General features: G+C 38.4%; 2 protein-coding genes across 6 annotated transcripts in view; one reads left to right on the top strand and one right to left on the bottom strand.

The window, feature by feature from the left end:
- Window positions 1–10,542, top strand: LOC107046373 (general transcription factor 3C polypeptide 1). The gene is made up of 3 exons (XM_015268974.1): window positions 1–62; window positions 1,050–2,152; window positions 3,191–10,542. Exons 2-3 carry the CDS (start codon window positions 1,070–1,072, stop codon window positions 8,591–8,593), a joined length of 6,486 nt encoding a protein of 2,161 aa, XP_015124460.1. The 5' UTR covers window positions 1–62; window positions 1,050–1,069; the 3' UTR covers window positions 8,594–10,542.
- Window positions 10,401–23,641, bottom strand: part of LOC107046376 (proton-coupled amino acid transporter-like protein CG1139) — an 18,390-nt gene continuing 5,149 nt past the window's right edge. For 3 of the 5 annotated variants that reach the window (XM_015268982.2, XM_015268980.2, XM_015268984.2), the window contains exons 2-10: window positions 20,614–20,702; window positions 17,962–18,075; window positions 16,685–16,835; window positions 14,159–14,292; window positions 13,946–14,030; window positions 13,595–13,867; window positions 12,294–12,472; window positions 12,013–12,185; window positions 10,401–10,986 (exon numbers count right to left, since the gene is read on the bottom strand). In XM_015268982.2, coding sequence (XP_015124468.1) covers window positions 10,649–10,986; window positions 12,013–12,185; window positions 12,294–12,472; window positions 13,595–13,867; window positions 13,946–14,030; window positions 14,159–14,292; window positions 16,685–16,835; window positions 17,962–18,075; window positions 20,614–20,702 — 1,536 coding nt within the window. In that variant the 3' untranslated portion in view covers window positions 10,401–10,648. Of the gene's footprint in view, window positions 10,987–12,012; window positions 12,186–12,293; window positions 12,473–13,594; window positions 13,868–13,945; window positions 14,031–14,158; window positions 14,293–16,684; window positions 16,836–17,961; window positions 18,076–20,613; window positions 20,703–20,840; window positions 21,125–21,962; window positions 22,558–23,641 lie in introns of those variants that run through there. The other 2 variants (XM_015268981.2, XM_015268983.2) reach the window with 2 other exon arrangements.

Below are 23,641 nucleotides of genomic sequence, written 5' to 3' on the forward strand. Positions count from 1 at the left end.
GCGATTAATTCCGGTTCATCGATTTTGTGACATGTAACTGCTGCTCGAGGGTTTTGTGACAGGTGAAATCTTCGGAATTTGTTTATTCTCGTGTTGTGTTTGATGCAATGTTTTTCTTGGGAACCATAGTAGTCGTTTTTATGTTTTCTTCGTTGAAAATGTAGAGGATTCGTTTGGATTTTTGGTAGAACTGTTGGGTGAAATAGAATTAGTAATAATTGTAGAATGATAAAAGTATTGCAAAGGAAGAGTTTATTGATTGTTTATCATGGCGGGTTTTATTCTTCTTGGATTGCAGCACAATTATATATTTGATAACAATGGTTTTTCAAAACTCGAAATTTAGAGTTTGCTAAAAAAAAATTGTTTTCCAAATTGGGCCCGATACCCAACAGGGTTTCAAGCTATCAAATCGCCTTTTGGCAAACTCAAAGACTATGAAAAACCTTTCAAAATGAAACGTCATACTTAGCATTATCTTCAGTTTGACGAAGCTTATACGAGAAAACATTTTTTCTTCAATCGATAATTACTCAAAAATCTAATTTTTTTTCAATCTGAAATTTTCACCAAAAATGGCCAACAAAATGGAAAGCATTTTGGCGTCAATTGGAGTTTGTTCTGATTTGATCTGAATGAATATTCAATTAAATTCTCGATTACCAAGAAATGAAAGCTCTTTGAAAAATTTATTTCAATTGTATAATTAGAGAAATCACAATTTTCCACTCAGAAAATCCTACTGAAGATCAATAGTGGAACATTTACTCAGTCTAGCCTCCACCATTTGCTAATATTTAATTAATCATTTATTTCTTATTTTTATGCCTCCTTTTCCATTCGCTAAATTATCAATTTGAAAAAAACTCCCATAAGAGCTTATGTATATTAAAAAAATAGATCATTTTAGTTTCTCGAGGCTTTTGCAACTAATTCTTCTCATTTTTTTCAAACCCAGAAACATTCTGCATCCTAAAAAACGATGAACACCCTCCACCCTAAAAATTGGCATTTCTCATCTGAATAATTCCCATTAATTCTCCCCCCAGGTTCCCCTCAACCATTAAAAATGCATACCCCAATGGACACAATGATCTACTCCCCGTCCACGAACCTCGTGGACGCGGTGATCGACGAGGTAGCACTAGAGGGTCTCGATGGTATCACCCTGGAAGCCCTGTGGCAGCGCCTAGCGATAAGACTCCAAATCAATCACCCCTTTCCCTTTCCCCTGATGGAGCAAATCTGGTCCATCTGCACCTCCACAAACAACCTCCTCTTCTACGAGTTGGAGACCCCCAGACCCCCTCTGGTAATCTACGACCGTTACGAGTTCGTGGACCCAGAGATGGGGACAATCCTCGAGCCCGAAGTGGTCCCCGAGGACATTTACGAGCATTTCCCAATCGACGACACGAAAACAGGGGTCAGAGGTTCCTGCAAGAGCTACCACACAAGACAACCCATTGACTCCATCAGAACCATGAGCCTGGCCTTTGCAGACGAGAAATACGGCCAGAAACTAGTGATCGTTGGCTCTCAAGCCACGAGGCAGAACTCCCTCATGGGTGACTCTGTCTGTCCCACTCTGGAGCTCACCATCGTGCAGTACTGCTTCCTGGAGCGGGTGGGAAGGGCCAGATATCACGGGGAAGTCACCCAGGGCAAGCGCAGCCTCAGCATCCTAGGGGAAGAGCCAAAGTCCCTGTTCTACCACAGGAAATACCTGACGAAGCACAGAATGATAACGAAACAGGTGCACCACCAGAAGATCTCTGGCCATGGCACGAGTGGAAGCCTGCTGCACCTCCCCAGGTTCTTCGTCGAACGAAAACCCAAGATGATTTACCTTGCCGAGAAGATCGTCGAAATCCTGAAGACTCGGGAGAACTATATCGCTGATTACAGTGAGATCAAGAAGGAACTGCAGATAGACAGGACGATAAAAAATCTGTTCAAGTTGGCGGTCTTCCAGAAGGTCGCCAGGACCGATCTTCTGGTGCCTTACAGAACACTGTACCCTCATGCTGACATTTCAGAGTGGCAGAGGAAGGGCTGCGCCAAGGAGAAGAGGATCAAGGCTATCCAGCTGCTGGATCCAAACATTGATCTCACTGAGCTGTGGAATAAAGAGGATCTGGAGGAAGAGGAGGTAGGAGTAGGAGTAGTGGAACGCTTTTATTAAATCCTCACGTACGGGGTCCATATATGGTATCGACCCATGAAAATGGCAATGACTCATTTTTTAATTATTTTCAATACTGTGGAGAATAAATTGACCAGACAAATGAGATCGAAAAAAGGAACTGTGGCTTCAATGCAGCAGCGAAGTGGTAAAACAGTACAAGGCAATTTTTACTATTGACCAGTTTTCAATGAATATGTCGGAATCTAAGGGGAATATCAAAATTTTTGTTATAACCTTTTTTGTAGAGCCGATTTAGTGCTATAACAAATGCAGTTACGAAAATTTCGCTATCTCCCTTAGATTCGGAAATATTCCTCAAAAACTCAACTGGGAGATAAGTCGACTTAAGCCGTTTTACCACTTCGCTACTGAATTAAATATGGGTTTCATAATTTTGCATTGATTATAAGTCATCGAATTCTAGTTATGTCGAGCGTACACCACCCTTAGAAACAAAAGGGCCCCGTCCGTGAGAGATTAAATCATGTATCTTGTGCCAAAAAGTCGTGTATATTTTTTTGGACTTTCGAAAAAATTCGTCAAAGGGTCGTATGCACACTTCCTAAGGAAATAGTAAATCTCCACGTTTTCGATGATTCTGAACCATTTCAGTCTCACTTATTAGAGACCATTTTTTAAAAATTTGAACTGAATTTGAGAATTTGAGCCAAAGGGTCCTAAAACATGTACTCAGGGAATAGTAAATCTTGATTGTTCTACAAATAGTTCCTTAGAGAATAGGAAATCTTGATAAATCCGTAAGAAGCCACACAATTCCATCAGAAAGTGCTTATACGATAATTTTACGCAAATTTTCAAGAACGTAAAAGAAAATATTTTGCTACTCTCAGTGTTCTTGTCATCAAGTTCTAAATCACAAATCAGTTTGAATTATGCACTACAATTATTTTTGTCTATATACTTCATTATTATAATTTTTCCATTGTTTTTTCTTCTTTTGTTTCGCATATTATCAGTGACAATTTATGTACCTAATTTTAGGTGTACGATCTGGACATATCGAAGCAGAAGGTCAACGAGCCCCTCCTCAAGCAGGCGAATTTGTACGTCGAGAGTTCCAGCCATGAAGGATTGAGTCAGACAGAACTGGGGAAGAGTATGGGTGTGACTAAACTCCAGTCGAGAACGATCTTCAGAAATCTGGCGAAGATGCATGTCGTGGGGATTTACATGAACGACATGGGACGTCAGAGGATCACCAAATACGTGTCCAAGAGGTTCGAGAAGAACAGTAGGATCAGCAAGCAGTTCAAGACTGAAATGACCAAGATGAAGGCGCTCACGAAGACGTCACATGCTAACAATCCTCCTCAGCCTGTGCCATCCCCTCCGGAGCCCATTAATCCTCCTGCAGAGGACCTCGTGGAAGAGAGGATGGAAGTGGCCACTGAAGAACTCCCTCCAGTCCCCAAATCCTCGAGAGAAGACCTCAAGGTGCTGTTCTCATCAGCCAATCGAACCCTGAAGAAGTACAAGCTCCACAAAATCCAGAGATACCAGGTCACCCATCAGAATTTTTCTAAAGAAGAAATCAAGACGCTCCACTCAAGAATAAGAAAATTATCAGACCAAATGAAAAAGAATTCAATGTTCCCTGCAAAACGACTCAAACTTCTGGACCCAGCAGAGCCTCCAGAAGTGGACGCCTGCGATATCCTCCTCCAAGAAGTCAAGGTCCCTGAGAAGCCCAGAGGCGAACTGAGGAGTCTCCTAAGAGAACTGCACTCAGAGGAGGCCCAGAACACTGGCACCATCACCTACAGAATCCTGAAGCGCTCCAACATGATAATAGAATCCGTGAAAGAGCACAAAGTGATCGACGACATGACGAAGCTCATGCGAATGATCAACGAGGAAGAGGAGCGTGAGGGATACGACGTGAAGATGGACAAAAAATCCCTGATCAGACTGCTGCAAAAGCTGGCAGGTGAGAACCTAGTCAAGAACATCAACCTAACTCTGACATCCAAAGGAAGAAAGAAGAGTCTCACTTTCATTTGTGACCCCAGCATCGACGTTAACCACACGGTGATCCAGTCAGCTGTGGAACAAGCCAGGATTAAATTCTGCGTGATGAAGTGCCACAAGTCAAAGTCCAATTCTTCAGAGGATGACGATAAATCAGCCCACAAACGAGTGAAGAGGAAGTCCAAATTGGACACAACTTCGTTGGATGTTCCTGGAGACATAAGGTACGATCCAAAGGCTGGGAGGAGGTACGGGTACAGTCCAAAGTTCGTCAGGATGAAGATAATCCACTTGCTGCTGTATTACATCATTCATGATTACCCCACAACGCCTCCTCTCCCTCGATCCCAACAGATCCAGCGTCTTCGAGCCAGAGGATACCAGATCGACAGTAAAATGGAGAAGGAAATGGGAACGATATACAATACTCAAGTTGGCTGGAAGATGTTCATCCCTCCGTTGGCTCCCCACAATGGCTGGCCCCATGGCTGGGTCCTGATGTGTGACATTCTCCACAGAATCCCATTGTCGATCCTCGTCAAGTTCTACAATCTCCCTTACCGAATGTCAGAACTCGATTACTACCTGGACGACCCAATCAGGAAGCACACTCTCATCAAAGACCTCCCCACGCCCCTCAGGAATGCTCTCCTCTTCAACAGAAAGTACATCTTCAGCTTCCACGAGACAATATCGAGACTCTGCTTCATCGGACTGATTCAGTTTGGCCCTCAGAAGCTGAAGGAGAAGGACCAGGTGTTCCTCTACCTCAACAGAAGAAGCGAGCTCTTCGACACAACAACGTCAGCCCCCAGTTACCACAAAATCGATGAGCAGGAGTACCTGAGACAGCCCTACTACTTCGACAAGATGCAGGTGGTGGAGAAGTACTGGTACGACATGTGGAACATCTGCATCAACACCCAATTGGGGGGAAGACTGGCGGTTCAGGGGACTGACATAATCCTGGAGGACCTAGCCAAGAAACCCGAGATAATGGAGACGTTGAAGGCTCGTTCACCGGAGGAAGCTGAACTCCTCGATATTGGGACGCTGCCTGGGGACAAGAGGGGGGCAGCTGGCATTGACTCCGCCTTCTTCGCTCACCTGAAACGAAACTGGAACTGGGAGAACTTCAACCAGCACTGCACATCCATCCCTGATCCCAAGAAATCCCCTGTTAAAACCACTAAAAGGAACATTCACCTCTCCAAGATCGAGGCGAAACCCCTCAAATTCACGGAGTTCAAGGGCCTCAAGAAGAGTGGCCCCACGAACTTGGATGCCAACGATCTGAAACTCCCCAGTGGTCAGAAATCCACTTCCACTTCAGATAAGCACCTGAGGCCCAAGGCGCTGGCAGCCAAGATGAAGAAGCAGCACGCGATAGTGAGAAGGGTCCTCCCCAGGAAGCAACAGAAGAAGGGAAGGTCGAAAGTCAAGTACGATGACATTGACTACTCAGCTCTTCAGAAGATGGACAAGCTTCGAGTCGAGTGGGATCCACGTGAGGACAACATTCTCCTCGTCTGCAGGGTCGTAATGACCTACTTGTGCCCAAACCCGAGGAGACAAGTGATTAATTGCACTGCAGTTCGAGACGTCCTGAGGTTCTACTCCTCGAGTTCCCATAACAAGACGTCGAGAGCCTGTCAGAGGAGACTACTGTACATGCTGAAGCAGCCCCAGACGATGCACTCGGTGGGCCTCGGGGTGGAAGAGATCAAGCAGAATTATTACGTCCACAAGAGGTACAACAACATAGTGGACAAAATCAAACAGGAACACCCCGACGACTCGGAGGAGAGGATCATCGAGGTGTTCAAGACGCTGGTCTCCTACGTAGCGAAGAAATACTACGACATCTCAGAGTCTGAGACGAAGGAGGCTGGACGCATGCCAAGGACGATTCAAGAGTTCAATTTGTTTTATGAGACAACTCATCCCCAGAAGCCCCACAGCCACTTGGGCTTCACTCAGGACGTCAGAAGTACCAACGACATCCACACAGCAACCATCAACTCAGTCATCTACAGCTCCATGTGCTGTGGGAAGGACCGCAGGTCCTGGGCGTATCAGCTCTTCAGGATCTACCAACAGTACTCTGAACTACTCCTCAAGAATGCCATGGGGAAGATCAGGGCGGATCACATGGTGTCCGTGAAGAAGCATTACCTGAACGCCATCAAGAAATTTGGTAACTGCATGCCAATGAGCTCATCGCAGTACCAATTGAGCACGGCGTACCTCCATAAATTTCAGACCAAAGTCCCTGCTGAGGTTTACGAGGAGATCTTCGAGTTCCTGAAGGCTGTTGTCAAGGGGCACGAGGATAACACTCTCGGAGATGTCGGTGGGGTCGAGGTGGTGCCTCCAACCGGTGGAATGGTGGTGGGAATTCCGGAGTATTTCGTTGACGAGGCCATCGAGTTCAATGTCGAGATCCCTGATCACGTAATTGCGCTTGATCCCAAGCTCCAGGAGTACGACGAGACGTACATTAGGATTGCTAAGCGATACCAGGATATCCTCACCAGCCTCCAGCATTCCGATCTTCAGAGCGATGCCCCTTCGACATCTAGAGCTCCTCCACGTGCTCCTGTCATCAAACCGACTAAAGTGGAAGTGGCTCAGAGGACTGAGGGGACTTCAGACTGTGATAAGACTAAAGTCGACATGGAAAGTTCTCTCCCCAAGTCATCTGCGAGGAAATTGGGCCCTGCGAAGACCCACTGGGCTCAGAAGGGACTGAAAAAGCCCTTTTCAGGAGAGGAACCCAGCACTGATTACGATTCAACCTTAGAAGACTCCAAAAACGATCTTGATGATGACGTCGAGAATGACTACATCAAGCTCCAGGATGGGACTATAATCCCAATCACCAAAGAAGACGTTGAATTTGCTAAATCAACTCCAGTTGACGACTCTATTCACCAGGCTTTCCTGAAGACTAGAACCGAAGAACTCGAGGATGTCTCGACGTTCAGTGCAGTTGACAAGCTCAAGGACATCGTCGCAGGCCACCAGACCACTAAAATGGAGGTGGACCTTGCCCACGATCACCAGGAGAACAGAGAGGAGAGGATGGACACCTCTGAAGACAGCTCGACGATTATTTCCCCAGAAACTCCAACTGCGAAGACCTCCAATTACCTGAATGACATCATAGCGACAATGGACAGAACAATAGAGACTGAATACTCTCAGGATGAAAATAGCAAGGACTCTGGTGACAGTGGCCCTCGTCACACGAGAATAGCTCTTCTGACGATGCGAGAGGAGCTGAATGAAGACGTTCCTGACAGTCACCACGCACATGAGTACTTCGTGGTGAATACCTTCGGGGTATTCTACTCATTCCCTCGTCTTCGAGGGAAAGCTGAGGAGAATCCTGACCGCAGTCTGATTAAATCTGGGGGGTTACTTATGGTGGAGGAGGATGTGTACAAGAGAGTTCTTGCTGACTTGAGAAAATTCGCAGTTTTTCCTAAAGAATTCCCGGAGTATGCTGAGGCAAAGAAGTTGTCGCAGCAGGAGGGGATCGAAGGGGCTGATGTTGACATGGTCTACGAATTTGTGAGGGAGAGGAGGGAGCAGGGAGCCACTATGAGGCAACTGGTGATGAGATTTCATGGAAGACTTGAGAGACAATTGTACGATATCCTGGCCTTGATGACTGATCACAGGTTGTTCTTGCGAAGTGGAGTGACAGAGATGCACTACATTCATCATAATTTCGTGGATCCCTGGTTGATACAGTCGATAAGGATCATGAGGCTGCAGAAGGAGGCCCTCCCTCCGGTACCACCTGGAATAGTCTACGTACTGAATTCTGAGGGCGAGAGTGCGGAGGGTTCGAAGAAACCTGAGGCCTCTGGCAGCAGTAGGAAGACTCCTAGTGAACAGGGGAGTCCAACTCTGCCTGCAAATGATCAACAGAAGAATCCCCAGAAAAAGAGAACGTGTCTCCTCCAGACCAAGGACATTTACACAGCAGCCAAGAAACTTGACCTGAATTCAGCTGAGGATATAAATGTGGTTGTGAGACCCTGGATTCAGATTGATGGCTTGCTCAACAGGAAAAGCCTCGAACAGATGCTTGGAGCTGTCCTTGGACACTGTCTCATGCATCCTGGGATTATTCTAGTCAAAGTTCAAGAACGATTTATCCCGGCTCTGCAGCCTTATCACACGAGAGAGCTCGTTGAGATTCTGGTGAAGCTGGGGTGTTTACGAATTAGGGTCCTCCAGAAGGGGTCGGCTAATCTGCTATCTCGTTCCATCTTCACGGGAATGACTCTTCCAATTAGGGAGGATGGGGAGACTGAGTATGATGATGAGATGGTCATCGAGCCGAGGCTGGGGGCTGTCGTCAAGTTTTCAAGCTTTTTGAGGAAGAATCGAGAACAGCTGTAGGGGAATCGGCAGGAGACAAGGTTTTTAAGTTTATTTTTATTTAAGATTTGATGGAGATTGGGTTACTAGGAAATGACATTTACGTTGAAGCGTTTCATTTTCTCAAGGTATGAAGAGAAGATTATCTTCATGCGTTGGAACACCAGAATTTCGTTATTTGTTTCATTTGTGATTTATAAGGGAATTTGGGTTTCTATAAAATTCATACGGAGGAGCGAAAATTTGTGGATAGTATTGACTTAAATCTGTAAATAATTCCAAGTTCGGAAAGAATAATTTATCTCTGAGAAACGAAGCCGAAACGAACTGCAGCAAAATTGAAACCAAAAATGCGAGACTACAAATATTCGTCATTCATGATTCTTGAGAATATTTAAACTATAAAATTCACTACATAGAAAAGGAAGAATCTTGATGAATGATATTCACATAAAAACTTTACATACTTCCAAAAATCATAAAGAATAATAAGTTCATGAGGATGAATCGAGATTAACCGCAGTGAAATGGAAATTGAAATACGCGATTTTCAAAGTATTCTTTATTTATGATTGATAATAGCATACGTGGCTCTATGAAATGGTGTTCAAGTTGAATCCGTTCACATTCCTAAAGGTAGGAAGAACGAAATATCTTCATACATTAAAACACAAGGATTTCGCAATTCGTTTTATTTGTAATTTATAAGGAAATTCGAGGTTCTAAAAAATTTACCATACGTTGGAGTGAAAATCTGTGTATGGTATTGACATTAGAACTGTAAATAGTTCCAAAGATCAAAAAGAATAATTTATATATGAGAAACGCAACCGAGACGAGCTGCAGCAAAATTGGAACCAAAAATGCGAGAATTCACAAATATTCTTTATTCATGATTCTCGAGAATATTTGGTTTCTTTGAAATCATGACATAGAGGAAAGAAGGAAGAATTGTAGTGAATGATATTCGCATAAAAACTTGACACACTTCCAAACGTCTCAAAGAATAGTAAACTTATGAGAATGAATCGACATTAACTCCAGTGACATTGAAATACGCGACTTTCGAAATATTCTTTATTTATGATTTATAACAGTATAAGTTAGCTCTATGAAATGGCTTTCACGTTGAATCCGTTCACATTCCTAAAGGCAGGAAGAGGAAAATATCTTCATACATTACAACAAAAGATTTTCAAAATTCATTTTATTCGCGATTCATTAGAAAATTCGTGTTTCTTTCGAATTTATCATGCGTAAGGGTAAAAATCTTAGAATATACTATTTACATTGGAAGTGTATATATTTCAAAACAACAATTTCATGACGAATCGAGGCTCACTGCAGTGAAATTGAATACAAGGTTTTCGAAATCCTTTTATTTATGACGCGTAATAGCATCCATGTCTCCATGAAGTTATGTTCACGTAAAACTGTAAATATATCTAAAGACAAAGATTCGAATCAGTCCTGGAATTCAATGATCCAAACTATGATTTTATTCATGGCTTATCATCCAATTGGTGTTTCCATAAAAATCATTAAAAGAGAGGATAAATCAGTGACTGTATGATTTTGACGTTGAAATTGTACATATTTCTAAAGACAAGAAAACAAAATTTTTTCCACGTTAAGGAATCAACGCCCTCAGTAGTGAATTTGAAATCAAAACAAAAGGCTTTCGAAATTTTTTTTTATTTATGATAACATACGCGTCAATATATTTTTTATTCTATTAATTTAACAAAGGAGAATAGGGAAATTAAATTCGTTGATTAGACGTTTGTTCGGTTTGTAGGCTTCACAGTGGGAATTTAATGAAAACCGATCAGTTTCATCATTCTCTTTATTCATGATTCGTAATAACATACGTTGTTTCTATAAAATTCATTATACGTAAGAATAAATAAGTTACTGTACGGTATTTACTTTTATAACTGTACATATCTAAATATACGAATCGAAAAACATCTCTTTGCGACTGAAGACTTTATCACATTACTTAACACTTATGAAATACAGTAATTAGGTAAAACGTTCTGTTGTCTTTGTTGGACTAGATATCTAGGGTCTTTTTCAGTAATGACTAAAGTTTGTGATATTACCGGTTAGTGTTATAATCTGAGCTGTTGCATTATGTGGGCTGGCATTAAGTGGGCTTGTGCTGTTAGTTGATTCACTGAATGAATCGATGATCTTTGTGAGACTCTCGTATGTGCCAGTTAGAAATCCGAGAATTCCAATCAGGAGGATGAAGACGTTTTTCATCATTTTGACGGGGCCGAGAGTATTATTGCCTGCGCAGACTACTAATTCGATGATGGGAGGAAAGAGCAGGGCCAAGGCTGTACTACTCACTGCACCAACTAGTGATATAAAATTGCCTAGATTTGGGATGGCTTCGGCTAGCACAACTGAAACATTAAGTCTTCAATTCAGTAGCGAAGTGGCAAAACGGTACAAGTCAATTTTGACTATTGACCACTTTTCAATGAATATCTCGGAATCTAAGGGAGATAGAAATTTTTTTGTAATAACCTTTCTTGTAGAGCCGATTAAGGGCTATAATAAATATGATTACGAAAATTTCGCTATCTCCCTTAGATTCGGAAATATTCCTCAAAAACTCAACTGGGAGATGAGTCGACTTAACCCGTTTTACCACTTCGCTACTGAATTACAATGTTGAATATTTAGATTTGAATTGAAATTGAAATTCAAGCCAAGTCCTGCGATTGCTTAGAAAGGAACGGAATTTTTCTGTAAAAGGAAACTTGCATGATTTTTTAAAATTTTTCTAATCTCAAGTTTAGGACTTGAATTAGTAATTTTTCATTCACGAATGTTCGAAATATTCGTCCTTATGCAATAGGGAGAGTGGGGCAAAATGAAACAGCCGACAAACGACTGTTCGACGCAATTCAATTTTCACGATGAGTGTGGAAATTCAAGCTTTCATTGAAAAATCATTGATTGTTTAACATGAAAAACCCCATTTTCTTGAATTTTCAAGATGAATAAGAAATTTAGTGAGCGCTTTGATTTGAAATTGAATTCAACCTCACAACATTGGAAATTCAGATGACGCGGTGACTGAAATTTCAAGAAATTTCTAACAGAGTATTGCATTTTTTTACGACAATTTTGATGAAAATCTTTGCGATATGCTTTCCGATTGCTAAAATTTAGAAATAACTTTCAACAGAAATTCACTCGAATGATGTTAACATAACTTCCCTATGACATCGCGAAATTGCGACGAAGCATTTTTCTTGAAAATCGTGGAAACATTTCCAACTGTATAGTACGATTCCATTAAAATTCCAATTCCCTAGGAATAAAAAATAATCCAATTCTCCTCGCAATTTAGTCTCAATTATCCCATGAATCATAACTATGACTATTACATTATTCCACCGACATAATTTCAAATTACTTACATGTGAGAAGACACAAAACAGACCGGAAGCACATTTCAACTAAAACGGGACACCGAAAATCCCCAAATCTGTCGATTAATTTGGGCCAAATTATGGCTATTGGTACGTAGAATTGCAGAGCATACGAGAGCATAATACATAGGGATATAGCGATCTTGATACACTGTGGTAATCTGCAAGTAAATAAACATGAATATCATAATACATTTTTTATTCATGTCGGATAGTGAGCGAAAGAAAATTATGTCAAGGTTGGGTAATTCATTACAAAATCAACTCACATCTCTTTAGAATTGAGATTAAGGGTAACCGAGCCGCGCACTTCCTCTCCATACTGAAGGTAAGCCAAAAAGCCCATGACAACAAACATCACACCAACTATTACCATTCCAGTGTTTAATACTCCAAGGGGACTATTGAATTGCGTTGGTTTTCTCATTTCATTTTTCAGTGGCAGTACCTTGCAATAAAAAAATTATGTTTAGTTGGAAAATTTCGAGAGAATGGATTAATGATATCCAAGTATCTTTCACAGTTTCATATGAATCACATCAGAGTTTTGGAGATTTGCAATCATCAAATAGACCTTTTCATCCTAAGAGTCACTAGATCTTCGGACGCTTTTTTCCCATGTTAATTCCCCTAGGAGTTTCGGACACTTTTACAATTTTACATATTAATCATAATTTTTGAGTGCTCAAATCGATATTATCGTAAATGTCAATATTTATCAGAATTTTTCATCTTTTTTCCGAAGATTTTTCAATTTGATAAACGGAATAAATATTTCCTCTAGATTTCCAGAATGAAAGGTCTCTTTATAAATAAAATTGGGTGAGAAGAATTTTTAAAAAGTCAGGGATTATCAACGTCGTTTAAATGACATTTTGCTGAAAAAGTACGTTCTCGATAAATTTTCTTCTCAGGCGAAATAATCGCAATTGTTTAAATTCTTGAGGACCGCATTATATCGGGATGAGAACAATTATTTGCAAATTATTTACCATTAAAAAAATTTTGAGTAGAAATTGATCGTTTGTAAATTATTATGAAAAAAGTTCACGATTTTCCTCAAGAAGTTGACATTTTAATTTTCTATTTACATTTTTCGAATATTTCCTAACGGTTCAAAATGTAGGATCTAATGCAGAACGTGAAGGTTCACAATTGTCTGTAACCTAGACTCCAATGGGACTTGAATATTTAACTGCAAATGTGGATAACGATTTCAATGAAAAATTGCATGAGAGAAAATTTGTCAAATGCGTGAATAATCAGCGTATGTCAAATGCATTATGCAGAAAACTTTTGCCTTCCAAATATCTCCTGCTTTTAATAAACCATCGAAATTGTTTAAATTTTTGGAAACCTGTTTTTTACGTGGAATCAATTTTTATTCCAGTTCTGAACATGAAACCAATTTTTACGATTTGTTTGTTCTTCAGATTTCCAAAATGTTTCATATTCAGAAACTTAAACTACCAAAAACATTGCTTGAAAGACTGAAGAAATGGCCAAAGTACGTGGATATCCTCAAAACCCTTAAAATTGTCAAAACTCATATCAACGATAATTCTCTTACCAAAGTAATACCTTCGAAGGAATAAATCACAGTGCCGAAGAACAGAGGTAGTTGATTCCAACTAGCGACATAATTTCTCTCGCTCAAAGGCGGCAGGCCATTGCATATTATATAAACAGTGGCAATGTAACCGAATACAACCAGCAAATTAGCGATAGACGACAAAGGTGTTAGAAATTTTAAACTCCTAATCCAAGTGCTCATAAGAATGGGCACCAGTGCAATAGCCATGTGCCATCCAACGCTGACATGAAACCCGTACTGATCCAATACCTGGAAGAAAACATCACATTATTGTCACGTGAAAGTAAACTGATAACACGTACGCAACGAGAATACTCTCAACTTTACCTGCTGCATATTAGTCGATATGAAGACAAAATAAACACAGCAAAATCCGAGCTGCGTTACACACACAAATAGATTTACCATCTTTCTGAAGTAAAATTAAATGCCGGGATTCAGTGATAAGAGAAAAAAAAATCAACAAAAAAAATGTTAATCATCTTGTGCAAGATATATCATTGGATATTTATATATTTTTTCATCAACATTTTGTCTCACCTCATTAATACTGAATACTTTCGTAACCGTAGTGGGCCAATTTCGAAACACATCTCCACGGTGCCCGCATAGCCAAGCGCCTCCTGCTTTGCCGAATCACCGAGGCGCTTAATCACCTCATCATTGCAATTAAGCTGCAATTGATAATTATCCACAGCTGATTCCACAATTTCATAGAAAATGAATTAAAGAAGATGATGATGTCTACATTGAGAGAATAGACGAATAATCAACCCAATTGAGGAACGATAATTATTAATCAATCGATAATATCGAGATGACTGAGATTTTATCATCTTCTTTAACTCATCGTAGATAATACTCTGTTTTTTTAGTACAAGGGCACAAATTTCGTTTTCAACCAATGCGACGTTTACAGACCGAGAGAGATCTGTATTCACATTGATTTAAAATGAAGTTTATGGCTGAGCAGTCTTTTAATATTTTACACTGAGAAAAGAATATAATTCTAGGAATATAATTCAAACCAATGCCCGAAATTTCCATACAAAATTTCAGTATAAATTCTTGTCTGAAATTAAGTTGATTGACAGAATTATATTTTTTTCTCAGTATACACACAGAAAAACCTAAACGCAAATTACGTTTAAGAAGTCGTCTTTTACGCTTCCTGAAGCTTATTTTACGCTTGAAGTTGCAGCGTAAATTACGCAGAAAATCACCCTACATTGCGATTACATAAACGTAATTTACGATTTCGTATTCGTAAATTCCGATGATTTTTTTTGCATTCTACGTTTACTTATGCGTAATTAACGACGAAGAAAAAAAGTTATTTCAAGCTTAAAATCCGATGTTTTTTTTTCCGTAAATTACGCATAATTGAATCGTAAAATACGTTTCAATTAAGATAGTAATTTACGATTTCGTAAGTGTGCAATGCGCTTAGTGATACGCAGAAGACGCTTTTTGGTCGTAATTTATTTTGATTTTGATTTTGATCGTAAAACACGCTTTTTTGTTTAGATTTTTCTGTGTGGCTACCATCCCGTGGAGAAGTCGAGTTTGAAGCACGCTGCACGCAGCACAGCGTGCGATAAACTCGACTTGGCGCACGGAGTGATATAATATTGCTATAGCACTCTGTTGGTCGCGACATAGCAGTGGTGTATATAATCGAAACACGGAAAATTTTTAAAGAATTGACAATTAACTTCGGACTATCGTTGATTAAACTTCACAACAAATTTTGACTGCAAATATTAACCTTAAGTATTAATTTCAGTTCAAAGTTGAGTAGTTTTTGGGGCATTCAGCGATCCGCTGTTTCGTAACACAAAACTACCGATGGAGTTTTGACATAAAAATTGCTACATTTTACTGTAGAAATTTTGTTTCGATCAAACTTTGTCGATACAAAGTTTTTATACAAATTTTGTCAAATTTTGTGAGGCTTTAAAATAATTTAATGCGATTTAGTGGGCATTCGAATAGCACGTCACACGATTAGGAGGACCGGAGATCTGTAGTTTGTGACGCTCAGGGGGAAGGTTTGCTTAAGTTGTGGCGTCATACCATTTTTTTAAATTTTTAATCGACGAAAGCGCAAATACAATTGGGTTCTCGTTCCCTTTTTCAAAGAAAAAAAACAACGGTTTCAACAGTTCTTAAAACTATCCCAAAAATCCACAAAGGGTCATTTTGGAATGCTGTGATGGCAACAATTTAAGAAGTTACAAAATGTTCAAAGAACATCAAATAAAGATTTAATCGTTCCCCTAATCACTCGCCTTCTTTCTCTTATTCTTATTTCTTCTCAATTTCAATTCACAAAGAAACTAAAAAAATCGTCAGAACAAGGGGAGATCGTGAATACTGTGCCGTAATATGCAGAGGGGTCCACGTTTCTGACGTTTTGTAACTGAGAGATGGGTCGGGAGGGGTCTAAAAAGTTCAAAAAACGCCTGACGTAATCCACGTATGTGAATGTCCCCTAATTGTGAAGAATGCGGGACGTTAAGCGCGCGACCAACGGAGTGATAATTTTTCTGATTTGTTCACGAGCAGAAGAAGACTAAAACTTTGCAATAGTTCTTTGTCATAGCATAAATTTCAACACTTGAGGAAACTCACATTCCGATCATTCATTAAGCAGAGTTAAATCCATCAAAACAACGCAATTACCATAACTTGATGTTGAACTTGTCAGCGAATGTTTTCATAATCCATTTTCTAATATTCATATAGCACGTCCTGCAAACAAATGTGAAAAAAAATATCCTTTAATGCCAATCAACCGGTTGCTCCTTCTTCAATGACTAGTAGTAATGAAAGACAATTTAAATTGATAAATTTCCCACGTATTCCACCGAACTTTGTATCCTCCATTACCCTCACACGAATGTTTTAATCAATTCAAAGTTTTAGTCTGCCACTGCTCAATTGACACTCGTTAAATCCGATCAATACATGTTGACGCACACGATTAGATCAATAAACGTTGATTCATTTTAACACGAGCCAATGTATTCTCACTCTTATCTATTTTTATATATTCATACGTACGAGTATATGCTGGGCATGTACACAGATGATTCCGAGGAATATAGTGAGCGGTGGTGCAAGCAACAATCCGGCATTTTTAAACGCATCACCAAGTGCAAAAATTCCTGAACCAACATTTCCTTTGAACAAGTGCATCATCGTTTCGCAATACCTAAGATTAACTCGTTCATTAGTTTGATTATTTCGGTTTTATTTGGGAGGATTAAACTTTGCGGGTTAATGAATTTTTCATTAGTTTCAGCCATTCACAGATGTGATATCTGTGCAATCGAGTGGAACAAGCGGATCAGTGGCCTCGTGATAGCTTTCGCAGATAAATTCAATATTGTGAATGATCTCATTCAATAGGTAGAGACAGAGAAATGGTCGAGGGCATATTTTTCCGTGATAGCTGTTGGGGATATCCGAGTACTTTGATCGCTTTTTTTTAATATCGCAGCTTCCATTTAAATCCAATTAAGCCAATGGGGACTGAACATTTTGTAATGATTTTAATGTTGCAATTTAGCGAAGGAAAATGCCGTTGAAAATTCCTTCCATGTTCTAGTAATTTTACAGTATTAATCTTCCAAGATATTTTACCAGAGCTCTAGTCAAAAATTAAAGAACTTTTGTAAAAATTGAAATATTTTTTCAAGACACATTGTCTTTTTTATCAGTTTTGTTAAAAATTTCGAGAATTTTCAATGATTACTGGTATTTAAGGGTAAAATCGAGAGAAATTCCTGTCCATCCGTGGAAAATTTAAATTTTATTTTTCATTTTTCCAGAAAACAAAATTTCTGGAGAAGATTCATAAAATAATTGATAATAACATTACTATTACCAAAATATTATTCATAATCAATGAATTTTCGAACATTTTGCCAAAAATCGATTTCATGCAAAAAAAAATAGATTTTCAGTTTTTTTATCATTTATCCATAGAGTAAATATTTGAGAAAAAAGGAATTTCTTACAAAATCCGATACGAATGAAGCCTAATTATTCATGATTTTTGACAGATTTTCTCAAAGAATTTAATTAAAAAATTTGATGACTGCTTAGAACTGTAAAAATTACTTGAACATTCTCAACAATCCTCCAAATAGATTACTGAGTTATTCAATGGAAGTACTTCCATGACTCATTGAGTCATTCATCTTTACAGCACAATAGAATTCTTAAAATGTATCAGCTTATCTGCTTATTCCACCTTCGCCGAGTTATCACTCTCGAACTTGCATTATTTCTTTTTTCTGTTCTGTTTACTTCTATCTTCTCATTTTATTACTTACGACGTGGGATGATCCGCCGTAATGTGATCCGGTTGCGATCTTGTACTGGTTCTGCGATTGGTGATTGCGAGAATAGGATCATTCGATCGAAATACTCCATAGTTATCACCATTGCTGATGAAACAAAAATTCCATACATTCCAAAGAATTCGAATAGGAAAATTTGACGTGATCACAGAGGAAAGAAGTTTATGGTTTCTAATAAAAGTCTGCGGATTTCAGTACTCCGTGGTACTGAAATCCAGGGACTAAACGTACTAGATTCCAGTTAAATTTCTCTGAGAACCAGAGAAAAAGTTCTAGTTCTCTAGTTCTAGGTAAAGTGGTATGAATAAACTCCAGTTGAGTTGTTGAGTGGCACGAGGAAAAATTAATTAATTTGTGATCCGGTTATTTTAATCGAGATGCACTAAGGACCCACGTATGAAAAAATCGTATAGAAATTTTCTATACGGATTGAGTATAGAATTTCTATAGGATTTTCGTATATGATATTCGGATATTTCTATACGGATATTTTTTATACAAATTATTTTTATACGATTTCTATAGGTTTGATCCTGTACGACCCACTCTACGTTTTTCTCTGGAGCGTTTAGATATCTTTCGTATGAAAACAAAAATTTATGTAAAAATTTATGTATAGAAATAATTCGAATAGAAATATCCGAATATCATATACGGAAATCCTATAGAATTTCTATACGCAATCCGTATAGAAAATTTCTATACGATTTTTTCATACGTCCCAATATGGCATAGCTTGTGCAGTTTTACCAGGAACGGGCCTGGTCTAGACTAAACACATGACGAACGTCGGTTTGAAGCCCCAACGGGGAAGTGGATGAGAACGGTTCATTTCGCCCAGAGATTTCGCGGGAGCACTTACGACATTCCATAAAATATATTCATTGAATTATTATTAATTACATCGTACACCAAATGTACTAAATATCCAGTCTACTCCGAAGTGTATTTTCTTGTTCCATAAATTTCAATTGTGTTTATTCAATTATTACTTCCATTATTTTACCCGGAGATAAATATTCAATAAAAATTATGTATCTTTTCCGTAATTTCGGAGCGAAATGTGGTTGTAGGAAATTTTACGGAACTGTCACGGAATTTTTCCAGCGCATTCCGTAATTTTTATCTGAATGTCCTGTGATAAATTACAATACCGTCACTTAAATTTCAGGCGTCGATTCCGTAATCGGTGAGCGAATTGTGAGTTCCGTAATTTTTACTGAACATTTCTCTTCGTGTAAAAGATATTCTGCATTTGAAATGTTTAAAAAAATACTGATTTATCATTGATATTTTTTATTTTCATCTTCTCCCTATCTTTGAAAAGTTCATTTTCTGATAAGACTCTGTTATTTTAGCACTTCTAAATTAATTATTATCAATAATATTAGACTGCAGATTGAGCACAAACTCAAACAAAATGTTTCCATTTATATCAATTTCCGTTTAGAATTTATTTTAGATTTTAATCCTCAAAATTCAAATTCTGTGTATACCACTTTAAGTAGTAATTTTGGAGTGATGTTGAATTAGATTTAGAGGGGCATAAATCACGAAATTTCAAATTGTTGTGCAATTGTCAGACCAGAATTACCCGATTTCCTTGAATTGTCAATCAAAATATGAATATTTAGTACGAAATCATGCTGAATTTTCAAATACAAAATTTCGTCAAATTTCCATGAAACTGTAGCTCAATAACATAGCTATTTTAGTCACAAGGCCGAAAAAAAATTTTCTGACGAGTGTGAGGGTTGCAGACCGAGGCGAAACCGAGGAATGCAATCACACGAGTCAGAAAAGTTGTTTTCAGTCGAGTGACGAACTAGTATATTTCGATACGAGTGATTGGCAGCCCTTGGCTTCGTCTCGAGCCGCCAACTGCACACTCGTAGAAATTCCCGTCTCACATGTGTCGAACAATATTTTTTGACAGTGATTTTATGTTCAGCGGGTGGCCGAACTGTGCCTTTTTCGTTTACAAGCAAATGAAAAGACTTTTCCTTCACTTTTCGTTTTCGTTTTACGTTTTACAGTACACGGAGAGAAATTTTTGATAACAATTATCCTATCGTTCTATAAAAGTCTATCATGAGTCATCGTTTCCTCATTTCTATCCTGAAATTTAGTAAAAATTAATATATGATGATCAAATTTTATTCTACGTTAGAGAAATTTTATCCTGACGCATAATAAATTTTACCCTTCCAGCCCAATAATTTTTATGCAGATAACCAAAATTCTAGAACGGTTGGTAATTTTACCCTAGCGTCGCGGTAATTTTTATTTTTATCAGGATAAAATTTCTGTAACGTAGAATAAAATTTGATCATCATATATTAATTTTTACTAAATTTCGGGATAGAAATGAGGAAACGATGACTCATGACACTTTTATAGAACGGTAGGATAATTTTTATCATAAATTTCTCTCCGTGATATAATGAAAATTTCTTTTATCAATTTCTCCATAAAAAGGAGTATACTGGGAATTTCAGCCGAATATTTTTAAAAGTATACAATATCTTTCCAGTGCGACCATTCCAAACGTTCAATATCCCCAATATCTCGTAGGCTGAAACCTATCTTTACATAAACCTTTCAAAATTAATCAATTGAACTTACACACTAATTTTCGATCCCTCGAATGCAGTCTCTCGCAGTTTCGAGTGTTTCTCAGCGGTAACTGTCGTGGGATTCGCTTGCAACTCCATCTGAAAAACCAAATAAACCTCATGATTGAGATTAAAAAGTGCCGCTGACCACTGGCCATTGAAATCCCAGTGACCCATTTTCTGAACAATCCCACTGATTCCCAAGGAGTCACACTCACTAATTCATCACGTGCTCACCTTTTATTATATGATAACAGTAGGCCGCCCACAAGAAAGCCCTATTAGCATGAATAATTTCGTCCGATTATCCCTACCCACGAATTACAATTAATACTAAATAACGTCCCTGTGTCTCACACTCGACAAACGAATTAAATAAGCCTGAAGAAAAAAAAATTGAATTTCCGCCACTATTTATGTAATCAATGTGCGCTTAATTGGCTGATGCCTTCAGCCGCTGATCGGAGTACAATTTTAACAACCGGATATAACTGTGACTTTGGCTATGACACTAATAAAAATACCCAATCGTAGTCCTGTATCTCACTACAATCACTGAGAGCATAGGGCCGTGTTTATATTATCCTCCGCGATCGAGTGATGGATTATGATAAGATAAATAGATAATCCTAATCGAATTCCTCGCGATTGAGAAACAATTAGTGAACTATTTCTCATGATAATTAATTGCATCGAACGGTTGTAGCACAACATAAAAACTAAAGTGAAGCCGCCACAGGGCGCCGTTGGCCACGTGCGCCCATCTTTAAATAGCGAGAATTTCATTTTCGACATGGTGCGTAACAATCAAGCGAGATAAAAGAGGAAATGACACAGATTTGGAAAAAATTGTCCACTCAAAGCGTTGATTTACAAGGTAAATAGAGGAAAATTACAGAGACAAGGCAATGAGTGGACGAGTGGAATTTTTTCCTCCTTTTCGATTATTTTTTTTCGCTCCGTATAAAGAACTAGCGTGATATCCAAGTGATAAAAGTGACACATGTAACGCGTGAGATGAGAAAAAAAAGTAATCGAGCTTTCGGTATTTCGCAACAATGAGGAATTCATCGTTACAAGTGGGATTAAGTAGCGAAGTTGTAATTATAGAATCTGGAGTTTTTCAAGTGTAAATAGATGCGTGCGGTAATTTCGACTGCAACTTTATTTTGGTACTATATTTAAATTTAAATCCTCACGCGGCTGAAGACCCGCGTGAAACACAGACCCGATCCCTTTTCCCGAGTTTACATGCGAAAATGTGCGTCTGTAAATTTCCGTTACCTCCATCAAGTTATGGGTGAAAAAAAATTGCCGTTTAAAAAACCAATGGGAATTGTATAAAATGTTGATTTCTACCTTGAATACACCAACACTTATGGCACATTCGTGGTGTAATCGGGTTCACTCTAGTTGTTCACCAGTTGTTTAACCTTCAAGTACCTGCATGCGACTGATGAGATCTTACTTAAAGATACAGTCCCGGAGGCATTTCTTGGCAGAACCCAAACGGTAGAACCGCAGAGACACTCTCAGTTTCCTTTCATCCCCACCCAGACGATGTAAAAAAAAAATAAAGCAAAAAATGTATAATATGAGGCACTAACACTAAAATGAAAAGTCAAGTGCGTAACACAACTTCGACTGAGAGTACTTCAAACATATGGTTATCATTAATTTATTGACTCACGGAATAACAACAATTACGAACAAATTAATTAGAGCGAACGTCCACAGAGGCTGTGCCGCTGAATAATAAGAATGGGGATTCCCTGTATTATTGAAATAATCAAACCATGAGGATGACCCGTCGATTCAAGTTTTTCAACACGATCGTTTGAAAATTGTCGGTCTGATTGTCAATGCCCACCGGCAAAATTGATTCGCGTAGTGTTGTTACGTTCGCGTGACTGCGCTCGTGAATTCGCGTTGTTATCCAAAGGAATTGAAACCTTCAGTCATGGTATTAACACTTTTCCGAGGCAACCTTGCATTACGAAAGCGCCAATCTTCAAATTCAAGCGCCGCTCCTCCCCCCTCTTGCCCCGAGCCCCCTCTCCGCGTCCAATGTTTATCATTATTCCCCTTCCGGATTAGCATCAGAGGGGAATTTACTTGATAATAGGAGTCAAGAGGTGTCAGGCCGTTGTCGCGAATACGCCGTGATATTTTGGGAGAAACTGAGGTGCAGACATCGGTATAATCATAAATTTTAAATACAATTAAATTTTGAATAAGTCAGTTATTAATATTACTCAACAATTTTTTGATTATTAAATTAATTATGGATTAAATACTCAAATTGCTAATTATTTTATCCACCAACTGGGAAAGGGGATGCGCTTCGCGGCTAGTGATTTATGCATATTTTTTTTCATATCATTATGTATTCATTTATTCATTGAAATGGAGTTAATCTCCGCTTTTATTATGATTAGATTTGAGAAAAAAATTGAGTAGTGATTTTTAAAAACTTTCACATTGGTCCCATTTTCCAAGTGTTGCATGTAAGCTTTTGCCGAGAACTGTCCACTAATTTTCGCGTTAATCCTCTATTAAAAAATAGGTAAAATATTTTCGACCAGCAATATATTTCATCAATCCTATGTTGACCTTTAAAGGCTAAGCATGTGCTGAACTTAAGAATATTTCAAGTTTATCTTAGCTTATGAATAAAAAAAAATTATTTATATATAAAATGTATAAAATAAAATATATAAATTATTATATTATTACTATATATTATTATATATTCTTTTTATATATTATTACACATATTTTTTTATTCATAAGTTAAGATAAACTTGAAGTACGCCTACGTCTATCATATGCTTGGCGAATTGAAACTCCTTTTTATGAAATTTAGAATAATTTATTCAATAATCAATTCACAATTTAATTACCAATTATTTTATTATTTTTCAAATATGAATGAAAATAAGTCAAACTTGATTACTGTAAAGTGCAACTTCTCATATTACTAATCTAATCATTGATACCGATCCCTGCTGAGAAGTCAAAAATGACGAAATAGTTTT

Source organism: Diachasma alloeum, unplaced genomic scaffold, assembly GCF_001412515.2.
Source record: "Diachasma alloeum isolate Michigan unplaced genomic scaffold, Dall2.0 Dall_scaffold_01345, whole genome shotgun sequence".
NCBI lineage: Eukaryota > Metazoa > Arthropoda > Insecta > Hymenoptera > Braconidae > Diachasma > Diachasma alloeum.